General features: G+C 44.5%; 1 protein-coding gene across 1 annotated transcript in view; it reads left to right on the top strand.

Moving 5' to 3' along the window:
* The window catches only part of LOC143813699 (septin-2A), a 105,964-nt gene that overhangs the window by 38,509 nt on the left and 43,987 nt on the right, over positions 1–23,468 (top strand). Inside the window, exons 6-7 of the mRNA XM_077293403.1 lie at positions 9,509–9,643; positions 10,736–10,853. Of these exons, the coding sequence (XP_077149518.1) occupies positions 9,509–9,643; positions 10,736–10,853 (253 nt within the window). The remainder of the gene's footprint in view (positions 1–9,508; positions 9,644–10,735; positions 10,854–23,468) is intronic.

The raw sequence follows: 23,468 nt of genomic DNA, 5'->3' as shown, positions 1-23,468 counted from the left end.
TTTGGAGAAAATACAAGTGTTATTTTTGGGGTCAACCTCATATTATTATTATTATTATTATTATTCATTTTTATAGCGCCATTTATTCCATGGCGCTTTACATGTGAAATACGGGGCAAATATAGACAAATACATTAAACATGAGCACAAACAAGGCATACGGGTACATAAGGAGGGAGGACCCTGCCCGCGAGGGCTCAGTCTGCAGGGGATGGGTGATGATACACTAGGAGAGGGCAGAGCTGGTTCTGCGGCGGTTCAGTAGGTTCAGGATCACTGCAGGCTGTAGGCTTGTCGGAAGAGGTGAGTCTTCAGGTTCTTTTTGAAAGTTTCTATGGTAGGCGAGAGTCTGATGTGCTGGGGTAGAGAGTTCCAGAGTATGGGGGAAGCACGGGAGAAGTCTTGGATGCGGTTGTGGGAAGAAGAGATGAGAGGGGAGTAGAGAAGGAGGTCTTGAGAGGATCGGAGGTTGCGTGTTGGTAGGTACCGGGAGATCATGTCACAGATGTATGGAGGAGATAGGTTGTGGATGGCTTTGTAGGTCATTGTGAGGGTTTTGAACTGGAGTCTCTGGGCGATAGGAAGCCAGTGAAGGGCTTGGCATAGGGGAGAGGCTGGGGAATAGCGGGGAGACAGGTAGATTAGTCGAGCAGCAGAGTGTAGGATGGATTGGAGTGGTGCCAGAGTGCTAGAGGGGAGTCCAGAGAGTAGGAGGTTGCAGTAGTCGAGGCGGGAGATATGATGATATCTCTCAACCAAACACACACCAAGCTTCAGTGTTCTGCTAAGTAAGTACTGGAGGTTGGAGGTGGCCCCCAAAAAAGTGTTCGACGCATTTTTTGTTATTGGCGCACGTTGTGTGTTGACGGCGGCGAAATACACAATTAACCAAACCTTATTGGGGCAAAACACAGGTTTATTTTAGTAAACAAAAACAAACAAAAAAAAATTTAACTGCGCCTGCTTGGGGTTGAGTGCCGATATTGTGGGGTGTCGAGCTGTGAGGTCTGGCTTACTGTAGCCGACATAGGGGTGGCAGGAGAAGGCGCTATAAAACTGCTGGGGTCAGGAAATTCAGGGATTGGGCTAGACACATGAGAGGGCTGAGACACACTGGAAGGGTGAGACAAACCAGACATTACAGACACATTGGGAGGTGAGGGGGGAGGGATAGCTATGTTTTTTTTTTTTTTGTTTTGTTTTGCCTTTCCCTTTCTTGGGTTGGCGCGGGTGTCCTGGGAGCCTTGTTGGGCTAATTGGTATCGGCCTGGCCGTGGTGGCCGACCTGTTGCGGTCTGTGTGCCTTTGCAGCGGCATAGTTGTTGTGGTGGCGGGTAACGCCAGGGCAGGGTCCGGCAGCGGCATTGTTGTTGTGGTGGCGGGGAACGCCAGGGCAGGGTCCAGCAGCGGCACTCTTGTGGTGGCGGGGAACGCCAGGGCAGGGTCCAGCAGCGGCATTCTTGTGGTGGCGGGGAACGCCAGGGCAGGGTCCGGCAGCGCCATTCTTGTGGTGGTGGCGGGGAACGACAGGCCAGGGTCCTGCGGCTGCAGCATGGTGGTGGCAGTGGAGGAGGCCCAAGCAGGAGCAGCAGTTGTCATGGTGGTGGCGGTGGGCTGACCCACTGCACTGGGCATGGTGGTGGTGCTATAATACGGTCTGGCAGTGTTTGGAATGGAGGTGGCCGTGCAGTGGTATGCAGCAGATGTCGGCATTGAGGTAAAGCGTGACAGTGTGGGCACTGGTGGAAATGCCCCCACTGTCTGCTGAAAATACCGACTCTGCTGCATAGCCTGCAAGTAAGCAGCATTGCAGGCCTGCATAACAGTAATCTGGAGATCGGGACTAAGGTGTTCCGACATGCCCTGTTCTATCTGATTAAAAAAATGATGTGCTGGCCTCTGGAGGTCGGCTTTCACTTGGGCAAGGGCTGTGGTAACCTCCTGGATACGTGTGCTCATATGACTAATGGCAGTATCCAGTCGGTCACCCATCGCCTTGAGTCCCTCGTGGAAGACCGAGCTCAAGTGCAAAAACTCGGGCATGAGTGACCTGTCCGCGGCCCTCTGCCGCTGCCGGGAGGAGCCCATAAAAAATTGGCTAGAGGCAGAGGACTGGGGAAGGGGAACACCTGATGGACCAGCTTCCTGGTCTCCAGGTTGTGTGGCAGGCCCACTTGCTTCAGCGCTGGAGGATGGCTGGGACGGGTCCGTGGCAGACTGATGAAGGACCGCTCCAGAACCTGGGCCAACAGTGGAGCTCCAAGTGCTGTGAAAAAAAAAAAAATAATAATACCAAACATTTACAAAAAGATAACTCCAGAGTTATATAAACATTCAGATAGGGAGAGGTCACACGAGCACTATTTGGAGTGAATTTTACATCAGAATTTGCAAGCCAGGAGTACAACAGTAGGAAGAAAAGTTTCATAAAACCATATGCTCAACTTCTGCATGCATCAACCACTCCTTGTTTTGGATTCAAAATACTGATGTAAAATATGAAGAGACGATGGAGGCGATACAAGCCATATCTCTATACAAGCCATATCTATACTCACCAGGACAAGTGCCAGGAAAAATGAATTCAGGAGCCATTTGCATCCTGAATTCATTATTTCTGACACCTGACTTGATGACTATAGATCTGTTGTGTAGGCTGCTGTCACACTGTCAGTATTTGCTGGGTATTTCAAATCAGTATTGGTAAGCCAAAACCTGGAGAGGAACTATGTGAGGAAAAGTATTCAAAGAACACGTACCCCACTTCTGCATGTATCAATCACTCATGGTTTTGGATTCCAAATACTGATGGAAAATACGAATGGACGATGGAGGTCATACAAGGCACATCTATACTAACCAGAACAAGTGCCAGGAAAAATGAATTTTCAGGAGACATTTGCATCCTGAATTCATTATATCTGAAACCTGACTTGATGACTATAGATCTGTTGTGTAGGCTGCCGTCACACTGTCAGTATTTGCTCAGTATTTCAAATCAGTATTGGTAAGCCAAAACCTGGAGAGGAACTATGTGAGGAAAAGTATTCAAAGAACACGTACCCCACTTCTGCATGTATCAATCACTCATGGTTTTGGATTCCAAATACTGATTCAAAATAGTGACCCAAAAATGCTAGGATTACAAAACTTTTTTTTTTTTTTTTTTTCTTTTTTAACCAATATACTTACGTTCTTCGTGCAAGGACCGGTCTCAAAAACGCAAGGATGCGGTGGTACTTGTATTTTCGTATCCTTGCTCCAGAACCACTTGGAAGCTGGCTCTCTTGGCGCAGGTCCTTGTTGAAGCAGTCCTTCATCGATCGCCAGCGTGTTTTGACTTTTGACACTGACAAAACAAAACATAATAGAAATGACTTTCTCTCACCATACACAGTTGTGTGAGCATGGCCAAGGTCTTGACTGCATCACACTGCATTGCTATACTTACCAAATGCAGAACGGACCCGAGTCGGGGCATTGGCCCAGCCATCCCACAACGCTGTGGCCACCTCATTCCAAAGCCGCCGGATCGTCACGTTGTTGGCGTGCAGTGGATCCCGGGTGTCCCACAACGGGACTCGTTCATGGACCAGGGAGATAAGGTGTTCATTCTCGATGAGGTCCTCATCCCGTTCTGGAACCTAAAAACAAAAAGGACATTAATATTGGAGACATTAACATAAGGAAGACAGAAAACAGAATCAGAGGAATGGCATGAATATTGAAAAAAAAAAAAAAAAAAACACTGGTGCTGAAGCAAAAGGGAAAGAAAGAGAGAAGTAGAAAGAAATGAAGATTCAAGAATTGTAAAATGAGGATACAATAAACAGTCAGCCAGGTATACTTATACGCTGCCGCCGTGCCACCCGACCGTGACTACGCTGCTCCTGCCCAGTCTCTTCCGCTGTAGAAGAAGTGGTCTGAAAAAAGGTAAATATACATTGTCATATGTGTAGATGTGACAGTGAATACTTACCAATCTGAGGAGGTGAATACTCACTTCGCTGACATGTTCCCCTTGTGCAGGCCCAGGTGTTTGCTCATCAGAAGAAGACATTCTGATGTGTGCAGAAAGAAACAAATGGCAGAAATTAGGGCATATAGAGACAGAAAATTGAAAAGAAATGCTTTGGATAGGATATACTCACATAGTTCTGAGGCTTGTTTGCTGCTCCAAGGGGTTGTGGGGCGTCTAGTCTGCAAGACAGTCTGATGAGTAGTGAACTGCAAATGTCCACTGCCTCCCCTTATCACCTTGTATGTGGGGGGTGGCTTATCAGTGTCTAGACATGTTTTTCTCAATTGAGACGCATGCGTCGACAAACGCATGTGCTGAAAACCGCATGCGTTTACATAGACTACAATGCGTTTTTTTTGGCGCAAACCTTGCGCAATCAGCCGCATACGTTTCCAGGCGGCAAATTGACGCCTCTAAAAATTACTACATGTTGCATTTCCGCGCCAAGACGCAGACGACTAGACGACGCATGCGTCGTCAAACGCGGCAAAACGCGAACACACAAAAACGCATGCGTTCCTAATGTTAAATATAGGAATTCAAAACGCATGTGGATATTTGCGGAAGAAACGCTGCGGACACAACCGCAAATGTGAAAGCGGCCTTAAGTACTGAAACAAATACAGTACTTCCTGAAAAGTGTTCCTCACTTGGGTGGTTGTTGTGAAGTGTTTTTTGGTTCTCCATGGAAAGGATTGTGTGGACATTCAGACTTTTTTTTTTTTTTGAGTTCTCAAGGTCACCAGCGCAATCCTTTTATTTTTTTTTTTGCAGACAGTAGCAAACTGTTGATTTGTGTGCTCCTAACATTTCAGCTGCCTCTTGGATGAATTTCTTCTTTTTTTTCAGCCTAATGGTGGTCTGTTTCTCTTTCATTGAGAGCTCCTTTGACAGCAGTTCCAAACCTTTTACCTGCTTAATTGATTATGGATTACAGAGGGAATAGCCTATGGGGCCCATTAAAGAGTTTTTTTTTGTCCAATCAATTTTGGTCTCTTTAAAAAGAGGCAGCAGCATATTAAAGAGTTGTAATTCCTAAACTCCCTACTCCAATTAGGATGTGAATATCTTCAAATTAAAGCTGAGAGTCTGCACTTTAAGGCTGGGTTCACACTTCATTAGTGTGACCCGTTTAACGGACTACGTTACACCGCGGCATAACGCGGTGTAACGTAGTCCGTTAACGCCACCATTGAATGCAATGGCGGACGCATGATGTGCCGTCATTGAGTGACGGACCCTGAGACGCGGGCTGCAGCGTTTCCGGGTCCGTCACTGCTAGCGCAGATAGAGCTAGCAGAGCTCTATCTGCGCTAGCGGGATGCAAACGCCGGCACTTGCGCTAGCAGCAGCCTATTAGCGTATGTGCTGAACGAGCTGCTGCTAGCGCAGTGTGAACTTAGCCTAAGCCCTTTTTGATTATATAACTGTGTCTTCAGTATGTTTTGGTAAACTGCTAAAATGACAAAACTTGTGTCACTCTCCAAATATTTCTGGACCTAACTGTATATATCCATCGTTAATATTTTGTATGCCCACCTTAAGTTCTGGTTTTAATATAATAAAACAGGGTATATGTGTTTGCTGATTCTGACAGTCGTGTTATATGACAAGAATATCATGTATTTTCATTAATCCAAATTAGATATAACCTTTTCCTTAGATTTCCCAAGTTTTGTGAAACCTAAGCAGTAAGGGTACCGTCACACAGTGCAATTTTGATCGCTACGACGGCACGATCCGTGACGTCGCAGCGATCGTATGATTATCGCTCCAGCGTCGTAGACTGCGGTCACACGTTGCAATCACGGTGCTGGAGCGATGCCGAAGTCCCCGGGTAACCAGGGTAAACATCGGGTTACTAAGCGCAGGGCCGCGCTTAGTAACCCGATGTTTACCGTGGTTACCAGCGTAAAAGTAAAAAAAAAACAAACCGTACATGCTCACCATCTGATGTTCGTCAGGTCCCTTGCCGTCCGCTTCCTGCTCTGACAGATCCGGCCGTACAGTGAGAGCAGAGTGCAGCGGTGACGTCACCGCTGTGATCTGCTCTCACTTTCCGGCCGGCAGACAGTCAGAGCGGGAAGCGGACGGCAAGGGACCTGACGGACATCAGATGGTGAGCATGTACGGTTTGTTTTTTGTTACTTTTACGCTGGTAACCACGGTAAACATCGGGTTACTAAGCGCGGCCCTGCGCTTAGTTACCCGATGTTTACCCTGGTTACCAGCGAACGCATCGCTGGATCGCTGTCACACACAACGATCCAGCGATGTCAGCGGGTGATCAAGCGACGAAAGAAAGTTCCAAACGATCTGCTACGACGTACGATTCTCAGCAGGATCCCTGATCGCTGCTGCGTGTCAGACACTGCGATATCGTAACGATATCGCTAGAACGTCACGAATCGTACCGTCGTAGCGATCAAAATTGCACTGTGTGACGGTACCCTAAGAAAGGGTATTGACCTAAGTAATTTTCCTATTTTTATTCTGTCTCGTCTTCTTTTGGTAGGGATATCAAACTTCCTCTAGTTATTCAATAAAAACCTCCACCTCTATCAGCATGGAGGATAAGCCTTGCATGGTGCATGTTCTTTACCAAATCAGGGCGGTGATCGGTTTGGAGGCAACGCTTTGAAATGAGTGATCTCCTGTCTCTCCTAAATCTCTCCCTAGAGAGGGATTTCCACGACACCTGACAATGTCTTTAGCCCTCATCAAATTCATGAACAGCAGGTGTTCTCGTTTCCTGTGAAGAAAGAGTTTTCTAAATCCCTCTTGTATTGTGAATGACAGACTGTTTGTATATATATATATATATATATATATATATATATATATATATAATTTTTTTTTTTTTTCTTAAGATTTATAGTCTCAGGTTTCAGTTCTGTATCTATAAACATTATTCTTGTACTCTTCATGAAATTCAAAAAATGACGGTGCTGGGTGACGCTCTGCTCAGTACCCTCGCTCTCGCACTGTCTAATGGCCTGGACCTAAGCGCCTCCTTATATAATCTGACCCCTTGCAGTAGACCAAATCTCCAGCATCTATAAATGTATGCCAACCTTACCGGGGTGTTCCGCTTACAGCTTTCTGCCCTCTGACCAGCGCTGGATTCATGGTTCTTGCCCCTATATCTCCACTGCCTCTCTGTTTACTAGCTGCAGTGCAGACATCATCACTATGAGCTCGGCCACAGGTGCCATCTACGCAGCCTCTGAGTTTGGTGATTTTGTGCACTGGTCGTGACTTCACAAATATGTTAATCTCGTGAACATGTCACAAATGTCACTCTTTGCAATTCACATAGGTCACTTTATGCATTTATGTCAATCTCTGCAGCTCATGCATGGCATTTCCCTCCCATAGCGGCGCTGCTCCAGCAATGTCGGCACCGTTTTTACCTCAGGGTGATGTGACATTGTTGTATCTCGCCAATGAGCGGACACTGTTTTGCTGCTGCCTTTACGATTTTGTCAGAGCCGACATCCCACGAACAATATTGAGAAGCTACAGCCACTCATTGGCTACAGCGGGCATATGGCACATCATCACGTCACCCTGCAGGAACAGCGACGCTGCTGTTGGGGGCTGAGTATCGATGCTTTTATTTTAGTTGGGGTCCTGATTTGATTTGTCCTGTGTGGGGACAAACTGTATTAAAACAATACATGAAATAACTCCCAGCGCTGCTTCTTTTATGGTTCGGCTATGATTTTGCTGAAACCTCAGTGTTTAAGGCCCATAAAATGAAATAACAAGAACATGAGTGAAGTCATCTCCTGCTGCATGAGGTCACTTCCGGTTGTGTGTTTTCTTGGCTGCTTGTTTCACTGACGCTGGCCATTGTATCATGCGATGGGAAGCACCTGGCCTCTGAGGGCACATCCTGTGATAACAGCGGAGTGCCTCACACACCAGAGGGAAGACGAAAGCCTGGTTATTAAGAGTATTCTAGAAGATCTAGACGCAATTAGATTGCAAGCTGAGCCACAAATGTCCCTGAGTCACTGTTGTTATTCAAAGTGAATGAAAACCTATAAAACCTCTAAGCTTCTACGTGCTAATTTTTCACAATAAATGACACGCTGCAGTGTATACACAGTAATTATTAATTACTACTGACTGCAGTATATGAGGTTAATAATCTTTATGGCATGCTCACCTTTCAGCATCGCAGTGGATCTAGTGATCTCTGCTCCATTCGGAAGGCACAAGGACTGCTGCATCCAATCCCAGGTGGCTGGAAGAGTGTGTCATCAGGGAAACATCCGATTGTGATTGACTGCAGCGGTCCTGGGGACTTCTGATCAGAGCAGACATCCAGAGCACTTGCGCTGGATCTGTGGGGGTACTGAAAGGGGTGTACGCCTCAGTTAATAGAATTCAAGGATAAAAAAAAAAAGAAAATGTGTTCAAATGTTGCGCAAACTCCCTTTATGGCCCCATACACATGAAAAATTTTCAGACCCACTGATATTGGCAGGATTTGTCTCTTCTGTTTTGTGTACGGACGTGCTTTCACATTGTATACAGGCACCTGATGGGGCTTACATCCGATTCCCCCTCAAAACGAATTCCGACTTATGCTTCGACAGGGCCATAGACTATAATGGTGCCAGCAGAGTGAACATACGCTTTGCCGTGCATCATTTTCGGGCGTATACGTCTACTGGAGGCGGATACCCAGATGTAGTAGACCGGGTGGCCCATTTCTCATTCAGCAGATGATGAAGGGCCGTTTGAATGAAATTTTCTAGTCATCCAACCCTTTTGTCTTCCGAGAGATTAGTCCCTTCTATGATCTCTTCTGTCTCCCCACTGAAAATGCCTAAATGCTGTGTCAAGTGGACCGTTCGCCATGACATGCAGCTCATATTTAGTCTGACTCATCCGCTTCAAAATTTCCCCCAACTATTCTGGTCTCTGACACAACATGTCTTCGGAAAAATGCTGGCTGCTACAATCCTAAATCCATTTTTGTTTTAGCTTCTTGCTGGGCTTAGGAGTCCAGTGGGCGGTCCTTATCGGCAAGTGAAAGTGGTTGATTGCACTGAGAAATAAATCTCTCTGGCAGATCTTGTATATTAATGTGAATATATAACCAAAAAGATGGAAGAAAAAAAAAAACAAGTAACGTTCTGTCTATCCAGATTTCCAGTTGCTGGTTGTTTAGCTGCTGGTGTTTCTTTCCTCCCTAGGGCTACATAGTAATGTCACCTGTTTTTAAATGCGCCATAACCTGGTCCTTGGGATTACACAATGTATGTGTTTCTTCAGGAAGCGCTTCTCATTTCCGCAGATTTCATGTGTGATATTCCTGCAGGAGGTGGATGAGCATCTGTCAGAACAGCTGGCTCCGGATTCATCACACCACATACGGCTACCGAGAACAATGAGAACTGGAGTGTCACGTTATAGCACAGTCTGAGTGCGGCATTGTACCCAACTAATATTTTCCCTCATTCTTTCTTTCAGCTTTAAAACCATCATTCACTACATAGATAACCAGTTTGAGCGCTACCTTCATGACGAGAGTGGTCTGAACAGACGCCATATCATTGATAACCGTGTGCACTGCTGCTTCTACTTTATTTCACCGTTTGGACACGGGTAATGTACAAGTCTCTTCATGGTGGAGAAGCTTTCCTTAATCATTATAATATATGTTCCTAATAAACTAGATTTCTGTATGAGAATTTCTATGCTGTATATTGTTTGTATGAATTCATATGCTGAAGCACATAAGGCTATGTTCACACTTCAGGTTTCATAGCACTTTATCAGAAACAGGACTTTTCTTTTAGTAAAAAGGCAAAACTCTCCAAACTTACAGACTTATTTACACCCTACACAGGTAAAAAATGCTGCCCTTTACAGTACCAGCATCAGCGCTGTGAACGGGCGGTCCTGTAACCACAAGTATGCAATTTGAATAGTTTCGGCCACATCCTGACTAGACTTATCGGCCTCGCTCAATACACTTGCATTGAGCAAAGCCACACGCGTCTAGTCGGCACGTGACCGCCTGTATGCAAAAAGCGTACTTGCAGTCTGGCGTTGGCCAGCACCGTAGGATCCTTACAGCGCATACTATGCACAATGTGAGGGTTTACAAGTCTGCAGTCACGTAAAAGCGACTGCAAACTTATAGCCTAAGGTCGGACAACCCCTTGAAAGAATTGAACAATCAAAGCATTTTTTTCAAATCTGCAACATGTCAATTCTTTCAGCGTTTTTGCAGTTTTTGAAGGAAAAACGTGTTGATGTGGGACTGTAAACCTTTGTGCTGTGTTTTTAATAATGATGAAGTGGATTGGCTGTTGTGATAAGGCTGTCTGCTGCATCTTCTTTCTAACAAGCGGCTTAGCAGCAGGGTAATCTTTCTATACTTTGTGTTACAGAGGGTATGTAGATAATGCTTGGAGCCTTCACTGACTGGTTTTGTAGGTTAACTCCGCATTACAGAAAGTGTATTTAATCTACAGTATGCCCCAACAGTAAAGTAGTGCGAAATAAGGCCATTTATAAACTGCAGTCATCAGCTTTTCCCTCGGTTCATAAATGACTGAAAGGAACAGGGAAATAATTCTAATGTCTATATTCGCATTAGGTTTCTTGAATTTTAGGTACCGGTAACTTCAGAAAAATTGTTGCATGATCCTTGAACAGAGAAACGCCTACTCACATCACCATCTTTCTTAGGTTGAAGCCATTGGATGTGGAATTCATGAAAGCGCTTCACGGGAAGGTCAACATCGTCCCCGTCATTGCTAAAGCGGACACCTTGACTCTAAAGGAAAGGGAGAGGCTGAAGAGGAGAGTAAGTACTAGTGAGATGGAAAGATTAAAGAAGTTGTTCACTACTCGGACAACTCCTTCTCATGCCCCAAGTTTGGCCCCGATTAAAATAAAAAAAGCCTATACTCTCCTTCATTGCCATACAGACCTTACTTCTATATATTACATGCTTATATAGCGCTATCATATTCCACCTCCTTACTGTCCCCACTGGGGCTCACTATCTGAATTCCTGGTCAGCCTGCCTTTGGACAGAGGTGGTCTGGTGTGGAATACATATAGCTTTATTCAGGATGTTGTCCTTAGTTAGGGGGGCATGTAGCAGATCTGGGGTAAAGCCAGTGTTAATAGTAGGGTGAATTCACATATGGCAGCTTTGATTCAGATTTTTCTTGCAGATTTGTGCAGAAAAAATGTGCAGCAGATGACTTCTCATTCACATGTATTGCATGTGACTGGGGATAAGCTGCATGCCGTATGTTTTCCAAGCTTCAGCCTGCTGATTCTGCAGGTTTGCGGAAAAAGTCTGTCGCGCGTTGGCTTACTTGATTTTTCTTGGTACAGCGTTTTTAAGAGCATACGAACTGCACCATCACTGTTAATCTCCCCTTTTTTCATTTTTATCCATATGACATTATGCATTTCATTTTATTGGATTTCTGATGTTTTTTTTTTCCACAAAAACAACCTGACATATTCACTACCTAGAGGTGTACCTGGTATTTTTGTTTTTTGGCATTTTTTGATACAGGAACTCCCTTAAACCTTGCTTTCCTGTACCCTTTTCTTTCCTGATCTGAAAGGAAACTATAAAATCTTTATCACAATACTGTGTATGCCAGACACTGGGCTGCATGTGATTCGTGCTTGGCAGGCACTCTCTCAGCACAAAACAAAAGCAATTCTTTCTCCCTGTTCCTTGGGAATTCAGAACGGTGGACCTCCTTACACCAAGGCTGTTCTCATCACATTAGCGTTCCACATTTGACGTATATGTCAAGAAACCAGGCTCCTGTTAGGTACGCCATACATGTCCCTTCACCCAGCAGTGGCCAAAGGAGTCTGCTTTTGGCCTCTGACGCTCCTGATATACATCGGCATACCATATTTTTTTTCTGCGTAGAAATAGAAAATTCAAGATTATTACACTTTCTTTTTTTTTCTTTTACATGGGTATCCTCCAAAAATAAATACAAATTATGTATGTCATATATATGTATATATATGTCACACAGTATGACTGCAGGCTTGTCATTCTAGACCAGACAACAAAATTATCCTGTGAAACGTTAAGGAATTGCAACTATTTTATACAAAGCTTCCTCATTTCTGGAGCTCAAACGTAATTGCCAGTATGTTTTGGGTCATAGTCCATATGTTTTGTGAAGCGCCGTCCAATCAACCTTGCTGCATTAGGTGGAATCTGGCAGAGTATAGCCCTGTACACTTCACAATTCATCCGTTTGCTTCTGACTTTAGTCACATAATCAATAAATACTATTGACACAGTGCCACTGGCAGCCATGCATGCCCATGCCATCACACTGCCTCCACCATGTTTTACAGAGGATGTGGTGTGCTTTGGAGCGTTTGTCATTTCAAGCCTTCTCCATACTTTCTTCTTCCCATCATTCTGATACAGGTCGATCTTAGTTTCATCTTTCCAAAGAATGCTTTTCCAGAAGTGGGCTAGTTTCTTTAGATGTGTTTGACAAAGTGTAATCTGGCCTTTCTACTTTTAAGGCTGATTAATGGTTTCCACCTTATGGTGAACCCTCTGTATTTGCTCTCACAAAGTCTTCTGTTTATGGGAGACTTGGATACTGAAATACCTACTCCCTGTAGTGTAGTGTTTTTCACTTGGATATATGTTATGAATGGGTTTCTCTTTATCATGGAAAGGATTCTGCGATCAACCATCACTGTTGTCTTCCAGGCCTTCTTAAGTTCCCCAGCTCAAGAGTGCTCTTTTTTTTTTTTTCTTTTTTTTTTAAATGTATGAAACTGCTGATTTGGCCACTCCTAACATTTCTGCTACAACATTGCTGGATTTCTTCTTCTTTTTTTCTGCCTAATGATGGTCTGTTTTTCTTCCATTGAGAGCTCCTTTGACAGTATGTTGTGGGTTCACAATAATGGCTTCCAAATGCAAATGCCACACCTAGAATCTGCTCCAGACCGTTTACCTACCTAATTGATGATGGATTATTGAGGAAATAGCCCATGCTATTCATTAAAGAGCTTTGAGATAATTGACTAATTACTTTTAGTCCCATTAATAATAAGCACCTACATATTAAAGAGCTGTAATTCCTAAAACCTTTCTCTAAGGCTGCTTTCACACATCAGTTTTACGCCATCAGTCACAATATGGCGATTTTTGAAAAAAACGATCCTGCAAAAGTTGCCGCCGGATCATTTTTTTTCTCATAGACTTGTATTAGCGATGGATGGCCTCGCGTTTCATCCGTTTTTCTCCGGATCCGTCGAAAATTGTTTATCCGGCGGCCGGAGAAAACGGACATAGTAACGTTTTTTTTGTCCATCGACGGATCTGTCTGTCGTTTGCTAGAATGGAAGCCTATGGCGCCGGATCCGTCAAATGATGGAATCTGGTGACGGAATCCATTATTTTTATTTTTTTTGGGATCCAATTAGCTGGTGAAAAAAACAGATCCGTCTCATCAGTTTTTCACAATCTGCAACGGATCCGTTTTTTTTCAGAATTCAACGGATTGTGACTGATGGCAAAAAACTGATGTGGGAAAGCAACCTAATTAGGATGTGAATATCCTCAAATTAAAGCTGATCTGCACTTTTTAGCCCGTATTGATTATATAACTGGGATGGTATAGCGGTTCATGAAAAATAAAAATGTTTTTTAAAACATAAATTCACAGCTAACATACAATTGTGTATGTTTGTAAACTGGAGATGTGAGATGGTAATCATATAAGCTGAGATATTTCTGGACTTTGTTGTTGTCCACCTTTTTAAGGGACTTTAGAATATTTTAGTAAATGCATGTATTTTGGGGATAAAAATCAATTTTGCAATGTGTTCCATTGAAAATGTATCACAGTTTGCCTTCTGTCTCCTCTGTGTTGTTTATTGCTGGCTGCAGAATGTGTTAGCTGAGAATCCAGGAGTGACCTTGTTCGGATGGGAGAGTTTGTAGCTCTTATGTTTGTTTTTTGTTGTTTTTTTCTTATCGCTGCTGATTTATGAGCTTAAACAACATCAAAGTGAATGAATTTATAGGCAAACAAAGTGCCTGCAAGAGCCAAACTCTGCAAAACTTTTACTGAAATCAATTGCAAAAATTTGTCCCAAATACATGAATTTAAGTTATAATATGAAAAAAAAAGACCCTATTTCAATCTTATCTATGGGCATCGTGCAAGCTGTCATTCTCTAATGTAGTGTTACCCATGTTGATCACTCTACATTTAAAGTTCCTTGTGCTCCCCTTTTCTTGAGGCTGCGCTACAGTTTGATGTCTTCGCTTGTTCAGCATTATATTAGCAACTTTGAAAAGAAAAGGAAAATAAAAATAGGTAATATTGAGATACTTCTTTTGAAGGTTTGGGCGCTACAGCTGGAAATGTGTAGTTTGGCCAGCAAGTCCTACAAATGTATCGAGCCTATCCGAATGGCTTTTCTGTAATTATTCTTCGCCTCTGGATGGCAGTTTACTCTCGACTTTCCCATATGAAAGAGTAGCATCCCTTTTGCACCCATCCCCCCTTCTCTTCCGATGTTCCTTAGCATGTTGTTTTTGGGTGTCGGAGTAAAGCGGACTTTATTTTCTCTGGCAGCAGGGTTTTTTATGTGCAGCTGTATTGTAAACTTTAGAGGCGCTTGCTGCAAAAATCAGTTTTCCCGCCATTGTTTGAGCACAAGGATGTTATCTAGGAAATCTCCCAGCCGACAGATTTCTCTTGTTCCCGGTTTTTGTTTTGACTCCTGAGCCGGACTTTGTAGTTAGTGTATGATCATCTATGACGTGGAGGGCACTGTGTACCTTGTAGTACTCTTATGAATGGGTTAGACTGCATTTATACGTCCTTGTGAGTGTTAATATCTGAGAGAAACTGTTGTTTTTTTGTTGTTTTTTTTTTTTTTTGGTGTCATCGTAGTAGTAGGCATCTGTCCTTTTCCTTAATGTAAAAGTCTGCCTTCCGAGTGAGTTCCTTCCATTTTATACAGATCCTGATAGACTTTAATGGCCGAGTCGAATCCACAAAACGGACATGCTCTGAGTCTTAAGAACCAGAGCTATGTGTCCGTTTTTATAGATCAATGAAACCCTATGGGTCAGTGCGCTGTGCGAGACTTAAAACGGACTGCACACAATCAAGGCACTAAAATGTGTGCATGTATTGGCAGGAAAATTGCACATTTTTGCCTTGTTTTTGATGCATTTATTGTGGGGTTTTATTTTTTCACATGCATTAACCCCTTAGTGACAGAGCCAATTTGGTACTTTTAATGACCGAGCCAATTTTTACAATTCTGACCACTGTCACTTTATGAGGTTATAACTCTGGAACGCTTTAACAGATCCTGCTGATTCTGAGATTGTTTTTTCGTGACATATTGTACTTCAAGTTAGTGGTAACATTTCTTCGATATTACTTGCGATTATTTATGAAAAAAAAGGAAATATGGTGAAAATTTTTAAAATTTTGCAATTTTCAAAGTTTGTATTTTTATGCCCTTAAATCGGAGAGATATGTCACAAAAAATAGTTAATAAATAACATTTCCCACATGTCTACTTTACATCAGCACAATTTTCGAAACAAATTTTTTTTTTGTTAGGGAGTTATAAGGGTTAAAAGTTGACCAGCAATTTCTCATTTTTTACAACACCATTTTTTTTTAGGGACCACATCACATTTGAAGTCATTTTGAGGGGTCTATATGATAGAAAATAACCAAGTGTGACTCCATTCTAAAAACTGCACCCCTCAACTGAAACAATGTGGAAGGAAAAAATGAACATTTAACTTTTTTTTTACAAACATTTTACCTCAGAACCATTTTTTTTTATTTTCACAAGTGTAAGAACAGAAATTTAACCCTAAATTTTGTTGTGCAATTTCTCCTGAATACGCCGATACCCCACATGTGGGGGTAAACCACTGTTTGGGCGCACCGCAGAGCTTGGAAGAGAAGGAGCGCCGTTTGACTTTTTCAATGCAGAATTGGCTGGAATTGAGATCGGATGCCATGTCACTTTTAGAGAGCCCCTGATGTGCCTAAACAATTTGGGCACCCATCGGGGCTCGGAAGGGAAGGAGCGCTGCTTGGAATGCAGACTTTGATGGGATGGTCTGCGGGCGTCATGTTGCATTTGCAGAGCTCCCGATGTACCTAAACAGTAGAAACCCCCCACAAGTGACCCAATTTTGGAAACTAGACCCCTCAAAGAGCTTATCTAGATGTGTGGTGAGCACTATGAACACAGAAGTTTATAATGTAGAGCCATGAAAATAAAAAAAATCATATTTTTTCCACAAAAATTATCTTTTCACCCCCAAATTTTTACTGTCACAAGGGTAACAAATTGGACCCCAAAATTTATTGTGCAATTTATGCTGAGTAGGCTGATACCCCATATGTGGGGGTAAACCACTGTTTGGGCGCATGGCAGAGCTCGGAAGGGAAGGAGCGCCGTTTTGGAATGCAGACTTTGATAGAATGGTCTGCGGGCGTTATGTTGCGTTTGCACAGCCCCTGATGTACCTAAACAGTGGAAACCCCCCACAAGTGACCCCATTTTGGAAACTAGACCCCCCCCCCCAAGGAACTTATCTAGATATGTGGTGAGAACTTTGAATGCCCAGGTGCTTCACAGAAGTTTATAATGCAGAGTCGTGAAAATAAAAAATATTTTTTTTTCCACAAAAAAGATGTTTAGCCCCCAAGTTTTTATTTTCACAAGGGTAACAGGAGAAATTGGACCCCAAAAGTTGTTGTCCAATTTATCCCGAGTACGCTGATGCCCCATTTGTGGGGGTAAACCACTGTTTGGGCGCACGGCAGAGCTCAGAAGGGAAGGAGCACCATTTGACTTTTTGAGCGCAAAATTGGCTGTGGCGTTTAGAGACCCCCTGATGTACTTAAACAGTGGATACCCCCCAATTCTAACTCCAACCCTAACCCCAACACACCCCTAACCCTAATCCCAACCCGATCCATAATCCTGATAACAACCCTAACGATAATCACAACCCTAACCACAAAACAACCATAACCCTAATCAGAACCCTAAATCCAACACACCCCTAATCCTAATCTCAACCCTAACCTCAAACCTAACCCTAATCCCAATACACCCCTAATCCCAACCCTAACCTTAACCCTAATCCCAAACATAACCCTAATGCCAACCCTAACCCTAACTTTAGCCCCAACCCTAACCCTAAATTTAGCCCCAACTCCTCTAGCTGCCGGCCGGCAAATCATGCAGAATCCATTTTCTTACCGGAGGAAGAAGCCGGCGGCCAGGAGGGGACACAGGAGGACCCAGGGACACCGGTAAGTATAACAGGGTCCCCGAATCCTCCTATTTCTCTGTCCTCTGATGTGCGATCACATCAGAGGACAGAGAATTACACCGCTTTTTTTTTTTTTTTGCGGTCACCGGTAAACAGTTAATTACCGGCGATCGCAAAACAGGGGTCGGTAAAAACCGACTCCGATCATGTTCTTTGGGGTCTCGGCTACCCCTGGCAGCCGAGACCCCAAAGATCTTCCGGGTGCCGGCCGGCGGGCGCACTGCGCATGCGCCCGCCATTTTTGGCCGGAACAAGATGGCGGGGCCCATCGGGAGCCACGAGGAGCACCGGGGGAGACAGGTGAGTATCGGGGGGCTATCGGGGACCCCATTTCTCTGTCCTCTGATGTGCAATTGCATCGGAGGACAGAGAAATTAAATGGGAAATCGCGTTTTTGGTTTTTTTTGCCACCGCCGGTAAACGGTTAATTACCGGCGATCGCTACCCGGGGGTCGGTAAAAAAAAACCCCAAATCATGTTCTCTGGGGTCTCGGCTACCCCCGGTAACTGAGACCCCAGAGAAAATCCGACTCTGGGGGGCGCTATTCACTTTTTCCACAGCTGTGGTTTAAGTACCCTTAACTGCCGCCATTAAAAGGCGTATCGGCGGTCGTTAAGGGGTTAAAATGGGTGAAAACCACTGAAAGAATTGACATCCTGAAGATTTGAAACTCCTTCAAATCTGTAATGAAAAAATAAGCAGCATGTGGCTTCAAAAATCTAATTCGCTGTCCAGAGTCATAAAAATGCTGTGATTTTTGCAGCAAAAACAAGGGGAAAACCATTGGGAAAAATGCAGTGTGTGAACATAGCTTATGGCTGCAGTTTTTTCAGTGAAAATAGCATTGCTTTCTGGAAGCTAAGCAGTTAAAAAAAAAATGTCCTCACTGAAATGGCACCATTATTCCACAACGCTTTACATACATAGGGGCATTCTACTATACCTGAGCTGCTTTACACTAATGTGCCTCGTGCACGCGACCGCTGTTCTCATAGGAGTGGTAACTGGATTTCACAGGTATCACTTGTACCTATGATTCTATAGGGTTGTGCACATGTGCTTTTTTTTTTTTGTTTTTTGGGGCCCTCAACAGAGTAGCCCACGAGAATAATCATAGACAATTCGAAGGGTTGGATCAAAATTGGCAATGCAGGCCTTATAGGTACATGAAAAAAAATATCTGAGCGAACTCGCTCAACATCAGCCTGCGGTCCAATTTAAAAGGACTTGGGGTGCTTTCATATTGCGTTTCGGCACCCATTTGGTGGCCCCGTCAGGGCTTGCGTCTGAAGCCCCTGATAAATGGGATTCGGACATATGTGCCGACAGAGCCATAGACTATAATGGTGACAACATAGTGATCATGCGCTTTGCCGAGCATTATGTTTGAGTGTGTACGCCAACTGCAGGCGGACACTCGGACGTAGTAGATGTACACCCGAAAATGATGCACGTTTATTCTGAAGGCACCTTTATGGTCTATGGCTCCGTCAGCGCATACGAATCGTGTTTTGCATGGGATTCAGATGTAAGCCCCGACGCGGCCATCGAACGTGTGCCAGAACGTAATGTGAAAGCACCCTTACAGAACAAAATGGAGAAACACTTTTTCTTTTCTCTACACGTATGAGAAAAACTGATGCCACTGAACACACTCGAGATCAGAATAATTGGTCTGTTTTTCACGTATTTGGAGAAATTTGTCATGTGAATCTACCCTTAAGCTTAGCATTTGTAATCCAGCACTCCTGATTTAACACTCATCACCCAGCAGCTGCCTTGCCACAAAGTTGCAAGCCCCTTTTGTGGGAATATGTTCACTTTGAGTCAAGGTTGACGGTTTAACAGAAAGTGTGGGAGTTTAGAAAATAAGACATCTAGCATATAATCACAGGGCATTGTACATGAAGGATTTTGGTACGTGGTGTTCAACTGTGAATATTTGCAAAGGTTCTCATGCTAGCTGTCTTTCATGTATTATTTTCTGTCCATTCACCCTGACAGTACTTGGGACTAAATGTACTCTGAGAAGGCTCCATGGCATACTCCTACTACTCTGTATATCTTTATTTATTACTGATGGTAGCCTTAAAGGGGGTTTCACTACTATTTGACGCCATTTCATATATCGTAACGCATCATACCAATCACTTTGGTAATATTCTTTCATCATCTGTTCTCCTTCTGTGAGTCACTTAAAGGGAACCTGTCACCCCCCCCCCCCAGGCGTTTGTTACTAAAAGAGCCACCTTGTGCAGCACTAATGCTTCATTCTGTCAAGGTGGCTCTTTTACTTCTTGTCCCTGCCAACGCTGCAATAATCGTTTATATAATGTGTCCCTCATACCTCGAATTTGTTAGTAGGGCAGGTCTTTCCCCCCTAATACAGATGCACCACAGCCGTCAGTTATTTCCTCATTTCTCATGGGCGCCGCCTCCTCAGCGTTTAGGCATTTTCCCGGTGCCTGCGCTGTAATCTTTTTTTTTTTTTTCATGGGCATGCGCAGTTAGCGCTGCCCGTCCACTGACATCACATGATGTCTTTCTTATTGTGCCTGTGTGGACGCGCGGCCCGAGATCCCGCCCCGCAGTTTCTTCTGATTTATTCACACTGCGGGGCTTGGAATCTTGGGCATGCGCAGTACTTCTCTGCAGCTCTCCCTCATCTCCCTCCGCCTCTTTCCTACTGTGCAGCATCAGATATCGTCAGATTCCTATGATGCTGCACAGTAGGAAAGAGGCGGAACCGCAGATAAGTACTGCGCATGCCCAAGATTCCCAGCCCCGCAGTGTGAATAAATCAGAAGAGACTGCAGGGCGGGATCTCGGGCCACGCAGGCGCAATAAGAAAGACATCATGTGATGTCGGTGGACGGGCAGCGGTAACTGTGCATGCCCAAGAAAAAAAGATTACAGCGCAGGCGCCGGGATAATGCCATAATGCTGAGGAGGCGGCGCCCATGAGAAATGAGGAAATTACTGACGGCTGTGGTGCGTCTGTGTAAGGGGGAAAGACCTGCCCTACTGACAAATTCAAGGTATGAGGGACAAATTATATAAACGATTATATCAGCGTTGGCAGGGACAAGAACTAAAAGAGCCACCTTGGCAGAATGTAGCATTAGTGCTGCACAAGGTGGCTCTTTAAGTTACAAACGCCTGGGGGGGTGACAGGTTCCCTTTAATGCTTTCTTGCATTGCAGCCATTGCTTCCTGCTCTGTTATGTCCAATCTGTGCCTTATCTGGGCACAGAATTCAGATGGAATAAGTTTATCACTTTACTCTGATACTGATGGAGGCAAAGCTGCCTTGATTAACAGGGTGTTTAATAATATTTTCTTTTACATCAATCTATCCTTGGGATAGGTCATTTGTATCAGATATGTGGTTTGGATACCAGCCACTCCCTTGATTGGCTGTTATCAGATTTGGCTGCAGCGACGTGTAAACCGGGTAGAAGAGAATTGGAGCTGATCTGCAGTACCCTGCAGCAGCCACTAAACCGTGTGATTGAGCCATGCTGGTCTGTATACCCTGTTGGCATCTGGCTATTGTGCTCCAGCACATGTCATCACTCTGCAGTGAGGAGAGCAGATTGTTTGTCAATGCTATTGGGGGCGTGTTCTTCTTTCCCCAGTGTGTTGCTGCCTGCTTATGATTAGTCAGCATCAGTAAGGGGAAGAAATACACACCCCCAGTGAAATCACTCTGGTAACGCCCATTTGGACTTAGATTTTTTTAAAGTGCAAAATACATTGAATGCTAATATCTTCGCAATGGAGAGGCGAGATAAAAAAAAAGACAACTTTTTATTCTGCTGCAGTGCCTTTTACATCGTGTGTGCAGTTCAACATGAAAAATTAGGTGAAAGGTCCCCTTGATTTATTTTTTTTCTAATGTGCATCATACTTTCAATATTCTTCTAGTTGTTCTATTAATTTATTTAGATCCAATATATTCTGCAGTGCTGAATTGTCATCACTCCCTGTCCCCACTGGGCTCTGTCTTAATTAAAAGGAAACCCACACAAACATGGGGAGAACCTGTAAGCTTCATACTGATGCCATCCTTGGTCAGATTTTAGCTCAGAATTTCAGCACTGCTGTGGGGTTCTGGTACTGTATTACTGTTGTCACAATACAGCTTTAATTTCATTTGTCGCATATATCACAGTATAGCACAAACCTAATTCATCTTAATATGTTCATCCAATCATAATGTCAAAATCATAGAGCAGGGGGTCCTCAGCCTGTGGCTCAGGCTGCCACTACAAGGGGGGTTCTTGATGTGGCTCCTGATCTTCTATCAGAGCTGAATCTGTCCCTCAAGGTAAGAAAGGTTGAGTCCCACTATCATAACCAGCCCTTCAAGGCTTACATTGCCAACCTTCCATATTTCACAATTATTGTAGCTTTCTCCAGAAACGTAACCAGATGTGGTCTAACCATGCGATTAAAGGGAACCTGCACCTCCAAAATCAAAGATGAGCTAAGCCCACCGGCATCAGGGGCTTATCTACAGCATTCTGTAATGCTGTAGATAAGCCCCCGATGTATCCTGAAAGATGAGAAAAAGAGGTTAGATTATACTCACCTGGGGGGGGGGGGGGGCGGTCCGATGGGCGTCGTGGTCCGGTCCGGGGACCTCCTATCTTCTTACAGTGACGTCCTCTTTTTGTCTTCACGCTGCGGCTCCTGTTGAGGGCAGAGCAAAGTACAGCAGTGCGCAGGCGCCGTGCCTCTCTGACCTTTCCCGGCACCTGCGCACTGCAGTACTTTGCTCTGCCCTCAACAAAGTACGCCTGCGCCGGAGCCGCAGTGTGAAGACAAGAAGAGGACGTCATCCTATGAAAATGGGAGGCCCCGGACCGCGACGCCCATTTGACCGGACCACAGTGGGACCTCCCCTGTGTGAGTATAATCTAACCTCTTTTTCTCATCTTTCAGGATACATCGGGGGCTTATCTACAGCATTACAGAATGCTGTAGATAAGCCCCTGATGCCGGTGGGCTTAGCTCATCTTTGATTTTGGGGGTGACAGGTTCCCTTTAAGGCTGATCATTAGAGGTTACAGAAGCCTGACCAGGCCAGCTTCTATTCTCTAGTCATGACACAACTCCTTTAATAAAGCAGAATTTATATTTTTGTAAGGCTACTTTCACACTAGCGTTGTACGACACACGACGAATTGCGTCGTTGCGACATACCGACGCAAGCAGTGAAAGCGCCGCACAATGGGGGCAGCGGATGCTGTTTTTCAACGCATCCGCTGCCCCATTGTGATCTGCTGAGCGCAGATGGAAAAGATCCCACTCCAACGACCACTTAATCGCATTCAAACAGTCCCTCACTACTTTCAAGACCGCACTCGCCACAGCTAAACAAACCTACTTCTCATCTCTCATATCCTCCCTGTCTCACAACCCTAAACAGTTATTCAACACCTTCAATTCTCTCCTCCGTCCCCCAGCACCTCCTCCCTCCTCACTTATCTCTGCTGAAGACTTTGCCTCATTCTTCAAGCAGAAGATTGATAACATCAGAGACAGTTTTGGTCAACAAGCCCCAGAGCCCTTCCTCCCAACTTCCCTACCCTCCACCTCCAAAACCAACTACTCCACCATTACAGAAGATCAACTCGCCACTCTACTCTCAAGATCGCATCTCACCACCTGTGCACTTGACCCGCTCCCAACCCACCTCATCCCAAACCTCACCACAATCTTCATCCCAACCCTAACCCATCTCTTCAACCTATCACTAACAAATGGTGTTTTCCCCTCAAGCTTTAAACATGCCTCCATCACACCTATCCTCAAAAAGCCCTCTCTTGACCCATCCTCTGTATCTAGCTATCGCCCTATATCACTTCTCCCCTATGCCTCAAAACTACTGGAACAACACGTCTACCTTGAACTGTCCTCCCATCTCTCTTCTTGCTCCCTCTTTGACCGCTTACAATCTGGCTTCCGGTCACACCATTCCACTGAAACTGCCCTAACTAAGGTCACCACTGACCTTTTAACCGCCAAGAGCAAGCGACACTACTCTGTTCTCCTCCTCCTCGACC

The sequence above is a fragment of the Ranitomeya variabilis genome, chromosome 1, assembly GCF_051348905.1.
Source record: "Ranitomeya variabilis isolate aRanVar5 chromosome 1, aRanVar5.hap1, whole genome shotgun sequence".
In the NCBI taxonomy this organism is placed as follows: domain Eukaryota; kingdom Metazoa; phylum Chordata; class Amphibia; order Anura; family Dendrobatidae; genus Ranitomeya; species Ranitomeya variabilis.
This window is presented reverse-complemented; position numbering and strand designations above follow the sequence as displayed.